Genomic DNA, 14,417 nt, shown 5'->3' on the forward strand with positions numbered 1-14,417 from the left:
AGTTGTCTCATGTACTAATATATGATGATGGTCAAAGAGATTTAGAACCTTTGTTATCTCTATTTCTCAAGAGAATAGCAATTTTATAATGGTTAATCCACTAATTTAGGGAGTATATGAAGTTTTACTAAATTAATTTATAAACAAAATTGAACGATGCTCATGTACCATGAAAGAGAGTTTAGCATATATTAATACAAATGTATAATGTGGTTAGAAATTTTAAAACAACACTAATGATTATAGGCCTCAGTATATAACCAAAATTTAATATTTTGTAGGGGTTAACACATAAATTTTGAGAAAATTTAAAAAAATATGACAATATTGTTTTAACGAATAGTTGCGTCCTGCAATAAAATATGATGATGTTGACAGAGGTTTATAGCCTTTGTTGTCTCATTTTTAAAGAAAATAATGATCTTATAGTGGTTATTTCACCGATTTATAGAGTATTTTGAAGTTTTACTAATTTAATTGATAAACAGTTATAACAATTCCCATAAACCATGAAAGAAAGTTTAACATAAATTAATACAAATGTAGAATGTGGTTAGAAATATTAAAACAACACTAAAAAGTTTGGGCTTCATTATATAGAGCGTTTAACAACGTAAAACTCAATATTTTCGTAGGGGTTAACACATAGATTCTGAGAAAAATTCAAAAATATAAAAATATTGTTTTAATGTGTAGTTGTCTCACGTACTAATATATGATGATGGTGAAAGAGGTTTGAAACCTTTGTTATCTCTATTTCTCAAGAGAATAGCGATTTTATAATGGTTAGTCCACTAATTTATGGAGTATATGAAGTTTTACTAAATTAATTTATAAAAAAAATTGAACGGTGTTCACGTACCATGAAAGAGAGTTTATCATATATTAATACAAATGTAGAATGTGGTTAGAAATTTTAAAACAACACTAATGATTATAGGCTTCAGTATATAACCAAAATTTCAAATTTTTTTAAGGGTTAACACATAGATTTTAAGAAAATTTCAAAAAATATGACAATATTGTTTTAATGCATAGTTGCGTCGTGCACTAAAATATGATGATGTTGAAAGAGGTGTAAAGCCTTTGTTGTCTGGTTTTTAAACAAAATAGTGATCTTATAGTGGTTATTTTACCGATTTACATAGAGCGTTTAACGTAAAACTCAATATTTTCGTAGGAGTTAACACATAGATTTTGAGAAAAAATCAAAAATATAACAACATTGCTTTAATGCATAGTTGCCTTATGTACTAATATATGATGATGGTGAAAGAGGTTTAGAACTTTTGTTGTCTCAATTTCTCTAGAGAATAGCGATTTTATAATGATTAGTGTCCATTAATTTAGGGAGTATATGAAGTTTTACTACATTAATTTATAAAAAAAATTGAACGATACTCATGTACCATGAAAGAGAGTTTAACATATATTAATACAGATGTAGAATGTGGTTAGAAATTTCAAAAAAAATACACTAAAGATTATAGGCTTCAATATATAAAACATTTATCAAAATTCAATATTTTTGTAGGGGTTAATACATAAATTTTGAGAAAATTTCAAAAAAAAAATTATAATATTGTTTTAATGCATAGTTGCATCACGCATTAACATATGATGATGTTGAAGGAGGTTTGGAGTATTTGTTGTCTCTATTTTCAAAGAAAATAACGATTTTATATTGATTATTTATCGATTGAGAAAGTATTATGAAGTTTTAATAAATTAATTGATAAAAAAAATTATAACAATTCTCGTAAACTATTAAAAAGAGTTTAGCATATATTGATACATGTAAAACGACGTCTAATAAACAACCCCCTCCCCCGGGGCAGGACACAAGACCATATATGTCTAAAGGCCCCAGATCATTCTTCTCTTGTTTGATTTTGTCAATTATTTATGTTTATGAGAAGAAGAAAACTGAGCAGACTATGTGAAAATGTCCAAACTAAAACTTTGAATATCAAAGAGAGAGAGAGACTGGATGAATAATTAATAATAGTGTCTAAAGTCATATTTGGTTTTTTGACCCCCAAAAATAAAGTCATACTTGGTCTCTCTCTCAATTACTGTTAATTTGGCCATCGCTTCTCTCTCTCTCTCTCAATCTTTCTGTTTGTAATAAGGGGCAAAAGGACGAGAGTTGTGGAGCCCAAAAAGCTAAGGGGTGGGGGGGGACCTTTCATGTGCTGGCTCCGACCTTGCAATGGTTCGTTGGTCTTTTATGGGTCTTGTCTGCTAGAGAATTTACCAAGAGAGAGTAGTAGAGTGGAAGATAAAAAAATATTTTCAACTGTTGTTGCTAATAGAAGAGAGAAGGGATGAGAGAGACGTATCGTTCGGCGACTTGACCAAAATGCTATCTATCTTATCTCCCTTTCTTCATCGCTCACTGTTTTCATACATAGAAGAAAGTTCTCTCTACTTTGCCAACGACAAGTCCCTTTTTTTTTTTTTTGGTTAATATATTAAATTGGTCTTCTTTTTCTTCTTCCTCATAGATAACTTGCTTTATTATTATTATTATTAAGAAAAAGGGTAGGTAATATTATTATTGGATTAGTGTGGGGGTGATCCATCCATCCGTAGATCTGCAACTGAGAAATTCCACAAGCCCATCCTTGGACAAGATTCCCATCTTACCAAAAGGTAAAGTTTCCATTTTTGAGTGAAATCAGCGCCACTTTGGACTTTGTACTGTTTCTCTCGATTGGCTTTGACCAAATCAGCTTTCTGATATTATTATTTGATTCATGTGCAGTTGGCCCCATTTCATTGTTATGTTGTTGAGATGAGAGATGAGGGATGAGGGATGCTCTCTGCCTTGATGAACTTTCTCAATGCCTGTCTCTGGCCTACTCGCTCTGACCACCACCACCACCAAGATGGAGATGGAGGCCGTCAAGATGGGCTCTTGTGGTACCGAGACTCGGGTCACCACGTCTTTGGTGACTTCTCCATGGCCGTCGTTCAAGCCAACAACTTGCTGGAGGACCAGAGCCAGCTCGAGTCTGGTTCTCTTTCCTCCTCCTCCTCCTCTGCTCCTCCTTACGGCACCTTTCTTGGCGTCTACGATGGTCACGGCGGCCCTGAGACTTCCCGCTTCATCAACCATCATCTCTTCCTCCATCTCAAGAGTGAGTTAGTAATCAACCCTATATATATTGGCTCTACTAGTTATTATAGAGCTACAAAGGAAATTTAGAAAATAAAGTCTTAAAGTCATTTTGGACCACCACTAGGATTTGCTGCGGAGCAAGAGTGTATGTCGGCTGATGTGATAAAGAAAGCCTTCCAAGCCACTGAAGAAGGTTTCCTTTCCTTAGTTTCCAATCGATTCCAAACCGCGCCTCAACTAGCCACCGTTGGCTCTTGCTGCCTTGTTTGCGTCATCTCCGATGGCACTCTCTACGTTGCCAATGCTGGCGACTCACGTGCCGTCCTCGGACAACTCTTCAAGTCAACTGCTGCTGCGGGGGATGTTCACGCCACTCAGCTCTCTGCTGAGCACAATGCCTCCATTGAGTCTGTGCGACGGGAACTCCAGGCCCTGCATCCCGACCATCCTGATATCGTGCTTCTTAAACATAACGTTTGGAGAGTCAAAGGAATCATTCAGGTTAAATAACTATTATCATCATTAATTTTTTACTTGGTCTGATGAGATGGTGTTTGGTTACTCAATCATAGGTTTCAAGATCCATAGGGGATGTGTATCTGAAACGGTCCGAGTTCAACAGGGAACCATTGTATGCGAAATTCAGACTGAGGGCACCCTTCAGCAGGCCGTTGCTGAGTGCAGAGCCGTCGATCACGGTGCATACACTGCAGCCCCATGACCTGTTTATAATATGTGCCTCCGATGGACTATGGGAACATATGAGCAACCAAGAAGCTGTAGAGATTGTCCATACTCATCCGCGTAACGTGAGAAGACACAACACTCATTATTATAAATGTTGTTGTTGTAAGGTAGTAAGTAGTAACACTTGTTGTGGTTGTGGCAGGGGATAGCAAAGAGGCTGGTGAAAATGGCGCTTAAAGAAGCGGCCAAGAAGAGAGAGATGAGGTACTCAGACCTCAAAAAGATAGACAGGGGGGTACGAAGGCATTTCCACGATGACATAACAGTCATAGTTGTCTTCTTCGATACAAGCCTAGTTGTGAGCAGAGCGAGAGGACCGGCTGTGTCAGTGAGAGGCGCGGGAGTGAACCTTCCTCACAACAGCTTGGCCCCTTGCACCACTGCTGGCGCCTCCTGACCCTCGGTTATTTCCATGCAAGATGATGATGTGCTGCTTTGTAAACTAGATATATATATATATATTTAATTATTGTTTATTGTTGTTGATTGGGGAAGGAAGGGATCATCTTAGGAGTGGTAGTTTTGTTGTTACTCAAAAAATATATATATATATATACATCTGTTTTCTTTTTTGCCTTAATGTATTAAACCCCTTGAGCTATGCTGATCATGTTTCCTTTTACAAAAAATGTTTAAGAAAGAAGTGCATGCTTGTAAAACTTGGAATTTAACAACCGTTTCTTGCCTCAACCAGCTTTAGAAGTTCTTACTACCTTTGGCAGCTCAACGGAATCCAGATCCCCAGGGTATGGAGTCCACAGCCCAAAGCCTCCTCTGCTCTCCTTCATACTCTCTCCTTTCCCTTTCAGTTCCTTTAGACTCTTGACCCACTCTATCTTTGAGGAATGTTCTCTGATGTGAGGGTGCAGTTCAAACAGAGAGTTGTACTCACAGTTCTGAAACATGAACACCTTGAATGCTCCTTTTAGTCTGTCCACTACGTACCCAAAGCTAAGCTGGTCCCTCGGCGTTAACAGGTGTACCTCGTTGAACCACAGGCAGCTGAACAGATTGTTCATTGCAGTGTGCTCTCTTATTATCACCGCTCCCTCTGGAACATCTGTGTGTAACGCAAAACAAGAGAATAGTAGTCCTAAGTATTATATTATTAATGATGATGACATTGTTTTATTTATGTTAATTACCACTAACAGTGCTCTTCTTGATGCTCCATGGTTCTAATCCCTCGTACCGATATATTTTCATCTGAAGATCAACAAGAGGTCGGGCATATCGCTTTCTCCTCTTGCACGCATCAGCTTCCTCATATATGTTTCGGTGATGTTTGTGTTGAGCAATGGCAAAGGTATGCTTCCCACGCCACAAATACCTGCAAATCCGGAATATGCATAGATATTTTAGCAATTTATTGCAAAGTGAAAGTGGGATATCAATCCATCCTAGTCTTCTGCTAGCTACTCCTTCGTAATAATAAAAAAAAAATGGATGAAACCAATGTAGTTAATTATTATTTATACCTTTCTAAAATAAGCAAGGGATCAACGATAAGCTCCATTTTGCCGTCAATCCAAATGCTGTAGCGTGCTTGAGGGAACAACCTGTGAGTTAAGATTTTGGGGACTTTACCGTTCCTCCGAGGTTCATCATAAGGAGGAGTTTGTAGTAGAATAAGACGCCAAATGCCAACCCAATGGCCTCCTTGGGAATCTTGCCTCACACTAGTGTTAGACCTCAAGAAATCGAGAGAGACCTCGTCAAGCACCATAAGGAAACAGAAGAGGGTCTTGGAACGCTCACTAATGTTAGAGGGCTGGTGGGGTTGATCATAAGCATCGAAAATGCCAGTGGCAACCACAAATTTACATTTCTGAACGTATTGTTTGTCCAGAGACGACATTTCAGCGCCACCACCTGGCATGAACCCGCAATGGACCTGAAAGGGAATTAATAATAATAAACAATTGGAAGTAGTAAATAAGTGGGAAGAATGGATATGGCAGACCTTCATCTGGGGTTTGAGAGTAAAGCTTTCTTGACGTTGAGACCAGCTAATGTTGCCGCCAAAGAGAGGAAAGGGAGAGGAGGAGGAAAGATGATCATCCTCAGTAATGTAGGTCAGGTTGGTGACAATAGAATCAGGGGTTATAGAAGTGGGAAGGAGCACCTTATCAGGGTCATAGGCTACCGGAATGGGGCATCCTAAGGAATAAAGAGAAAGAGAGTGTTACAGTGTAGTAGAAGAAGGTAAACAAAAAAAGAAAAGTGACACTTACGGTGCTGGGGTTTAGGTACAAAGCCAATGGTGTCTAAGACGACATAGAGTCTGCCTTCTTTGTTGCAAATGGCTGCCAAGTGAAAAACATCATCAATTGAACCATTTCTTTCAAAGAAGAAACAAGAAAGAAAGAAATAATAATAATACCAGAGAAGAAGGAAAGGGAAGATTGACAAGACCAAACATGAAAGAGGAGGGCAAGAAGAATGAGAAGCATCCACAGAATGCCTCCAACTAGAAGCAGACGAAGGAACCCTGCCTTCCATATTGTTTTTATTGCGTAATCAGAGTGGAGTCTACTGGGAGAGAACAAGGATGCACCACCACCCTCCTCCTCTGTTACAAACAAGCAGAATACTAACTTCATTTAGCTTCGTCTTCTTGTATCTTTATATATTCCAACAAGAAGAAGAAGAAGAAGAAAAGGAAAAAGAAGGGCAGACCTTTATTAGATTGATTACTCCTTTCTCCTCGGCGGCTCAACCGCGCCGAAAGTGATCTCTGAAAATCACTCATCATCTTCACTCACCCAGATCTCCCTCCTCCTCCTAATAATCTAATCGATGATGCATCTGGGGGAATCTTTCTTTCTATTGCCCTCTTTACCTTTGGTTTACTAATTTCGCAATACCGAACCGGGCCGGTTATAAAACCCACATACATACTCCCCAAAATATCCCAAATTGGATAACCAAACCAAATCCCATCTTATACCGAACCAAAACCCAAAACTGTTTAAATAACTGAGAAGATCTAAAATTTGGTATACCCACATTTCAATCCAAATCCAAATCCTAAAAACTAAAATTTTATTATAAATTAGAAGATTTATAGAAATTTGCTTTTGCGGTCAAACTTCATTGAAGCTTTTAATTTTCCGTTTAAATATTAGTTTAACATATTTTATTGGTGAAGTCTGTTCGAAAAGTTTGTTTGAGAAAACTTTGGATAAAGTGTGATATATAGTCTTCACTCCTCAATTTTTTTTAAATAAAAATTTAAATATCAAAATATGTTTGATATATTTTTCTCAAAATTTTATAAGTTAAATTTAAGATTTAATACTTAAGAAAATTTTCCATGATTATATATGTAAAAGTGTTTACACTTTTTTTGTTTAGTCGTTAGAGGATACTTGTAATTTTACTACAATTTATATTATTTTTGTATGTGATTATAGATTTGCATTTGAATTCTAGTTTTAAGTTATTTTGGTTAATTGCCCGTTTTTAAAATATGATAATAAATTAATTTGTACAATATTTCAAACTTAATAAGGTTTTGTGTTATTTGATGTAAGAATACATTTTGAAATGAATGAATTTCAAGTATATAGTATTTAAATAATACAAATAGAGCTATTTGGTAAAGAATTATGCATAACTTGCCATTTATTTCCAAACAGAATGAATATCTAAATGATAGTGGTTAATCAACTCTATTATAGATTGGTGTGGATGAAGTAATATAAATGTGATCTACGGAGTGATGATGGGTCTCTGCATGTTGGAGGCTCGACCACACAATAAAGCATTCTTGGGCACAAGATATTCATCTCTGAGAGAGTGAACCGAAGAGTAAACTCGTAGATACAACTGTTGACCTAAGTATTGTCTCGCCCAGAACTCGCTCCTTAGATTCCACATCCCCACATTATCCAGTGCTACATATACGGCTGTCCATGATTCTGGATACACCTACAATAAATTTATAAAATTAAACACACACACACACACACACACATATTTCAGTTTCATTTGAGGTTCAAATATATATTATACAAAATGTTTAGGTACCTGAGTAGTTGAGCGAGAAACAGCATCCACGAGGTTATACTCTCGTCTGCTCGCATGTGACCATGTTCCTCTATCCATTCTGTGGACAAGTCACAGAGGTTATATTCGACAACTTTCACAAAAGTATTAGATGTGTATATGATTAATCTCCAAATCATATAGTATGATCATTTAGCTATAGTTCTCACCCAACAACCCAGAAGCTGTATCCATCTAGGTGGTAACTCTGGACGATCTTCTCGCGGTTTTGAAAGACAATCTCAATAAACGCCCTGTGGTTTGCTCCCATCACTGCGGTGTCCAGCCTTATCCCTCCTCCTCTTCTCGGCTGGTCAGGGATGCTTCCCACTTTGAAAACACCTCTGATGTTAAAGTAATCCGCAAGCTTCAGCGGAGTGTCCGAATGCACAAACGACACTCCGTTTATGGCATAGCGTTGCTTCCTCTTCACGAGGCCTGCTGAGCTTTCTAGTACTAAAGTCCTAGAGATATTTATTAGTCCATAGTGGTACGAGCCTTGAGGGTTGGGCCTTGGCCCGGACGCTGTCAGGTTGGTCCTAATGGATCGAGCTTGTTTGATAGACCAGTCTAGTTCATCGGCAGGCCCTCGAGCAGAGAGAGAAGCAGAAGAGAGGCTTTGTCTGGAGTTGGAGTAGTGAAGAGTAGAGCCGACCAGGATCTTCTTGGCGGCAAATCTAGTGGCAACGACGATGGAATAGTCTTTCTCAGGCTGGTCCATGGTGACCAGGACAGAGTAAGACTGACCAACGTGAATGTCGAGTGAGGAATACATGGACTGGATCGTGTGGGTTCCCTCAACCTCAACGAGCTTCATCTGATGGTCTACTATTTTGAAATTTAGCGAGTGTTGAAGCCCAACATTCGATATTCTGAATCTGTACGTTTTACCTGATCAAATATGTCCACAAAAAGTGATGAGATGGAGAATTAATTCTTCATATTAAAGTTAATTTGTGTGTATTTAATAGGAATTTTACTAAGATGAACCTTTGTGAACGGTGAGAGAAGAAGAAAAGTTGACACCATTCCCATTGATCAAAACCTTATCAGGAAAGGGTAGCCTGTGACCTCTATCCAAAAGTGCCTTCAAATTCTGAATTGTGTGCACTTGATATCATCATATGACAAGTAACCAGCTAGTTAATTAAAATGAAAGAGAATGTACCTTGTGGTCATGCTGAGAGTACCAATCGCCGATGAGGAAGGTGAAATCTCCGGCGGGTTCAGGGAAAGGGACGGGGATGCGAGGGCGGCTGAGGACACGGAGGCCACCAAAAGCACCAGCGGCTTTGTGAAAGGCGAGGGAAGGGAAGTAGAAGAAACTACCGATCTGGTCTTTCACTTGGATGGCATAAGTATAGTTCTTCCCCGGTGGGATTGGACAAGTAGTCCCATACACTCCATCTTGGTATGAGTTCTTCCTCAGCTGTACACCGTTCCTTCATTTTAAGAAGGAAAAAAATGTATTTGTTAAATCGTTGTATTCTTATTAACATGAATGAATACTTGACGTGTACTTCATCATTTAAATATGCAATTCCCTACTGGTCGTCATAACAAGATTTATATATGAATAAACGGCACATGTGCATGCAGATTACCAAACGCTCAAATTCTTAAGGTTTACAAAAATTATAAGGGCATGGGCGGAAGTAGATACCAAGACAAGAGAAAGGGCTCGTCGAGATCGTTGTGAACATTGATGATCAAATTGTCATTGGTGACTGAGTAAATCTCCGGTCCAGGAAATTGTCCGTTTATAAGAATTCCCTGCGTAGGCATATTAAACATGCATGATCAAAAGAAGAAGAAGAAGAAGAAGAAGAAGAAGCCACATTGATATTGTGGAAGAAAATCATGTACCCTTTGAGGAATGCCAAGTGGATAAATGTTGCCGTAAGTGACCCTCCAGTCGAAAAAACGGTAGGGATCTTCAGCCTGAACTAAAGAAACGATGATGGTCATCACTGTCCAAAGGCCGCAGTACTTTAGCCACCACCCCATATATACTCGTCTAGCTGATCAAACTTTGATGATTAGGAGGTGGGATGATAAAATGAAGAGAACGGTTGAAGATGTGAGTTTTGGAGTTCAATGACTCGGGGACGTATTTAAAGTCCAACGGGTGGGAGTATGCTTTCCAATTATAAGCTAATTCCGTGTTTTTTTTTTTGTGTTGGTTTGTCAATTGGTAATACAAGGCCCCACCTACTCCTTCTTTCTTCATCAATTGACCCAGTTAATTTAATTATATACTACTACTATATTGCTTTGAGAGGTGATTATTTAATGAATGAAACCGTCAATGCTTTAAATGTTTGCTGTATCTCTATCTTCAAGCTTTGTTTCATCTTCATTGGTGTTGTATTTTTAAGCTGCTTCCATTCTTTTTTTTTACTGACACAAATTTTGCGTTTTGTAAATCTTTTTATTGTGTAATAAGTTACAGGCGCATGTTGTCCATATGCTTGGTATCTAATTTGTAAATATTACATATAACTTAACTTTTTTTTTCGTTCTATACAAGTAGTTGCTATTCGAGAAATAATGTGCATGACTAACAAAAGGAATAGTCCGCCATGCACATAATAGTAATAAGAAAATAGCAAGAGCTCATGCTAAAACAAGATGATTGATGATTGGAGAAAGACCCAAAATGAAACTGTGAGGTGGGTCAATTGAGCGCGTAAATGTTGATGCTGAGTTGGATTGGCTTGGCGGCGCAGGAAATTTCGGAAGTTAGACTTATAAGATTAGATTGTTTTTTTTCGTGCATTTAGCGTGTTTAAAACAATTCAACGTCAACATTCGTAAACTGTCCGATGATTGGTGGCCAGCTCATTGTCTCGTGGTTGAGCTGGTTTTGACCTCTACTCTTTTTTTTTTTAATTGTTGGATTGGTAACTCAGTCAAGTTTATGTCGTCCCTTTCACTTTCAACAAATTTTTAGTTCATACTTTAGTTTCGTATTCAAATTCATATAATATACATATATATATATATAACTTAAACGAAATGAGCTAATAATGATCAGATACCAACTGCATGAACGCGTGAGGGAGTAAACAGAACCCACCAGAAGAAGAAGCTATGGCAGCTGGAAACACAAAAGTCACAGTCTGTCTTCTTCCCCGTGATATTCTGAAAGGGACTAAAACCGTCTCTCTCTCCGTGAATGCCTTTATTACTTTTCTCACTTTACGTGATCTTAGACAGGCCTTTATTGGGCCCTCTATAACCCAGCCTAAACTTATAACTGACCGGACCATCTCCGGAAATTAGTTAAAACCACCCACCTTTATGTTTATATTGATATTTATAATTATATTCATATTATTAAAACCATTATGCATTTTTCTTGAGCCTTTTAGTTTTGAGAATATTAACCTGGAGACACACGAGAGAGGAGGTCCAGAATACAACAAGATGATGAATCATTTACTGAAAGTAAAAACACTCTAATTAACTAAGTTTCCTTTTTCATCATCGTCTTCGTGCTTAGTATGACTAGTAAGCTTCTTTTTAATCTTCTCTATACAGACTATACTCCCTTTCTATTTAGCAAAAAAAAAAAAAAAAAAAAAAGACTATACTCCCTTTCTCCTTCCCATCCTCATGTTCAGGCTGCTTGGCTTGGTCTTGAGTCTTGACCTTTAGCTGCAGGAAGCTTCTCCTTGATCTTCTCCATGATGCCCTTCTTCTCCTCTGTTTCACACTGATCTACATCATCTTCCTTGTTGTGACAACACACCTTCTCCTTCTGCTTTTTTCCTTTTCTTCTCCTTCACTTCCCCATTTTCACCGGATTCTTCATCACTTGATGACTGCATAATGGATACATATAATGTAACATCATCAAACAGCAAGTGTTACATTAAGATTTATCATAGAGTTTCCAAAGTACAAATGTGTCTATAAGTTTACGTACAGAGCTATCAAAAAGGTGAATTCTTTCAGCGAGAGAAGGCTTCTCCTCTCCCTTGTTTTCCTTGGTCACATCGGAGGAAGGTACATCTTCCGGTTTCTTCTTGAGAAATTCAAATATTCCACACCCTTTAGAAGCTGCAGAATCGGCTTCCTGCTGCTCACTAGCACGAGAATAATCCGCCGTCTATTAATCACTACTCAGTTTGAATACTTAGCTTAGCAAATTGATGAGTTAGACATAGCCATGCAACAGTCTATTTATAGTAGCTCGACCTCATCAGTTCATCCACTACTCCCTCTGCTATTTTTCATTTTTATTTATAATTACAAGAGAACTAATAGTAATTAGAACTAGGTTCACGTTAAACATAGTAATTCTGAATACTCTGCGTTGCGCCGACCAATGGATGGACGGTGTGGGCGGTCCACGGTATTCAATAAGAAGAGCAAAAAAGTACATACAAATACAATGTTTTAAATAATCTGTTAAGAAATTGCAACTGATTTTGAATGCTAATTGGAGTGGGCCGAACAAGACGATGGGCTTATATAGAAACAACGAGCATAAAAAGACTATTCTGGTAATGCTCACCTGACTGGACTCCTTTACACTACTAAGCTTAGAAAACCCAGCTAGTAGATAGAGAATCTAGACAAATCTTAATCTTATATGCTGTGTATAACACCGACAATGAACACATAGAAGAAGATGGAGAGGGTAGAGTGTGAAGATATCTTCACATGTCGTAATCAATGCTGTTGCTGTGACAGACTTGTTATCACATGGATGTTTATTGATTACCAATCAATTGAATATCAAAGGTTTCGTGTTTTTTTTTATCAACATTTTTTTTCGGGTTAAAATGTTAAAATGAAATTAATCGAGTATAAATGAAGTACGTTCCGAAAACTTATAAAGGAATTACAAGAACAACATTAGAGATTAGTAATAATACTAATGCTCTTACGTGTTCTTAGACTTCTTAATTTGCTAGTGGAACAGCAGCAGAGACTTCTTATTTTTGTGGTTTAATAGATATAAATATAATAATATAGTATGCATAATCATATCTATTTATAAATAAAATGTGTATTTATAAAATAGATTAAGTTAATATTTTGTAAATTACAATTATTAAAAATGAATAAAGATATATATAAACATAAAGTATGTTATACATTATATTTTTCACAATAAATTATACATAAGATGGTATTATATTAAGATTTTATTTGTTGTACATTATATTGTTCACAATAAATTATACATAAGATGTATTTGTTGTTATATTTCCTTTCCTTCCTAAACTGATTTTCTTTATTATTTAATCAAAATGCATCCTTAGCTATTAAATATGTTTTGTATAAAACCAGTATATTAATTATATAGACTTTTAAAAAAAATGAATACATATATAGTATTCAAAAATTGCTAAGCAATAACTAGTTGTTTCGTATAAAACCAGTATCTATATATATAAAGAAATGTTCGCCTCTCTCCCGTGAAGCCACGTCATCAATTTGTGTGTTCTGGGAGTGACACGTGTCTCATTTTATATTTAGGGCCACAATAAATGAATGCAGTTAAGGGTAATTGAACCTAGCACCTCTAGCACTGGTAATTTCTCTTAGAGCCACTAGGCTAAAGTCAATTTTTATAAATATGTGGCCGCGAAAATACTTATTATCGTGTCAGCTGGAAGCCCAAGCTTTTTCTGCTTGTGGCCAGGGCCGACACTGAACTGACGTCAAGATGAAGATCGTGAAATTAAAAACTTTGCTCCAAACAGTTTTGCAATGTTTCCAACCTTTATAACTCGATGCATATAATATATATCAAAATACATTTTTTGTACACGCTTTTATTAGTTTTGCTTTTAAAAGAAGGTATTTACAGTTATAAATGTTTTGTGTCAGTGAAGTAATGGTTGAAAAATCTATATACATATGTCATTTTAAAAGAACACTCAACTTCTATATATAGTCAATACATATGTCCATGTTATATTTTAGACTAAATATTTTCTCTTTTAAAAATATAGAAAACAATTTTTTTAGTCTACAAGCAAATGTTGTAGAGCAAGTATACATTATACAAAATAATATATATTTAAAATCCATACACAAAAACATAAAAATTGTTATAGGCCTCTTTCTGACACATGCACACTCCACTATGAATAATAATTAAAAAAAAAGCAGTATTGTCATCAAACTTTATCACAAATCCACATTTGTACATCTATAATTATGAGTCGGACAATTAGTTAATTTGATACAATACCAAAGCAAGAATAATCGAAAAACAACTATACCACCGCATACTAATAAGTAAGACATAAAAGATAACCAAATTCTTGAATCTTAAAACAAATTTCAACTCGAGCATTTAGTGAATATCAAATTAACTAATATCCCGCCCGTAGGGCGGGCCGACCCTAGTATTAATTATATAGACTTTTTTAAACTTAAACAAAGTCTAGGTGTTAATGAATAATATGTTTATTTTTAAATACCTTATATTTATTTTACTTACTTTTAAAATGTATGTGTAATTTTAAATTGT

At 36.5% G+C, this 14,417-nt stretch overlaps 3 protein-coding genes across 6 annotated transcripts; 1 reads left to right on the plus strand and 2 right to left on the minus strand.

Annotated features, from left to right (window-relative positions):
* Nucleotides 1-2,161: 2,161 nt before the first annotated feature.
* Nucleotides 2,162-4,359, plus strand: LOC103828098 (probable protein phosphatase 2C 64). 3 transcript variants are annotated; one of them, XM_033273230.1, is made up of 5 exons: nucleotides 2,162-2,655; nucleotides 2,768-3,147; nucleotides 3,229-3,625; nucleotides 3,697-3,933; nucleotides 4,014-4,359. In XM_033273230.1, exons 2-5 carry the CDS (start codon nucleotides 2,819-2,821, stop codon nucleotides 4,266-4,268), a joined length of 1,218 nt encoding a protein of 405 aa, XP_033129121.1. In that variant the 5' UTR covers nucleotides 2,162-2,655; nucleotides 2,768-2,818; the 3' UTR covers nucleotides 4,269-4,359. The 3 variants fall into 3 exon arrangements, with proteins under 3 accessions (XP_033129121.1, XP_033129123.1, XP_033129122.1); XM_033273232.1 differs by having other exon boundaries at nucleotides 2,164-2,655; nucleotides 3,249-3,625; XM_033273231.1 differs by having other exon boundaries at nucleotides 2,178-2,655; nucleotides 2,768-3,143; nucleotides 3,249-3,625.
* Nucleotides 4,360-4,425: 66 nt separating this feature from the next.
* Nucleotides 4,426-6,749, minus strand: LOC103828097. Its single transcript, XM_009103693.3, has 7 exons — nucleotides 6,551-6,749; nucleotides 6,255-6,443; nucleotides 6,106-6,177; nucleotides 5,835-6,031; nucleotides 5,350-5,765; nucleotides 5,017-5,201; nucleotides 4,426-4,931 (listed from the first exon to the last, which is right to left on the minus strand). The coding sequence occupies exons 1-7, from the start codon at nucleotides 6,624-6,626 to the stop codon at nucleotides 4,558-4,560; spliced, it is 1,509 nt and encodes a 502-aa protein (XP_009101941.1). The 5' UTR covers nucleotides 6,627-6,749; the 3' UTR covers nucleotides 4,426-4,557.
* Nucleotides 6,750-7,369: 620 nt separating this feature from the next.
* On the minus strand, nucleotides 7,370-13,220 carry LOC103828100 (L-ascorbate oxidase homolog). Of its 2 annotated transcripts, XM_033273228.1 has the most exons (8): nucleotides 11,853-13,220; nucleotides 9,788-11,748; nucleotides 9,585-9,694; nucleotides 9,090-9,363; nucleotides 8,912-9,017; nucleotides 8,092-8,812; nucleotides 7,904-7,982; nucleotides 7,370-7,804 (listed from the first exon to the last, which is right to left on the minus strand). In XM_033273228.1, the coding sequence occupies exons 2-8, from the start codon at nucleotides 9,926-9,928 to the stop codon at nucleotides 7,586-7,588; spliced, it is 1,650 nt and encodes a 549-aa protein (XP_033129119.1). In that variant the 5' UTR covers nucleotides 9,929-11,748; nucleotides 11,853-13,220; the 3' UTR covers nucleotides 7,370-7,585. The 2 variants fall into 2 exon arrangements, with proteins under 2 accessions (XP_033129119.1, XP_009101945.1); XM_009103697.3 differs by having other exon boundaries at nucleotides 9,788-13,220.
* Nucleotides 13,221-14,417: the final 1,197 nt, after the last annotated feature.

This window comes from Brassica rapa, chromosome A06, assembly GCF_000309985.2.
Source record: "Brassica rapa cultivar Chiifu-401-42 chromosome A06, CAAS_Brap_v3.01, whole genome shotgun sequence".
NCBI lineage: Eukaryota > Viridiplantae > Streptophyta > Magnoliopsida > Brassicales > Brassicaceae > Brassica > Brassica rapa.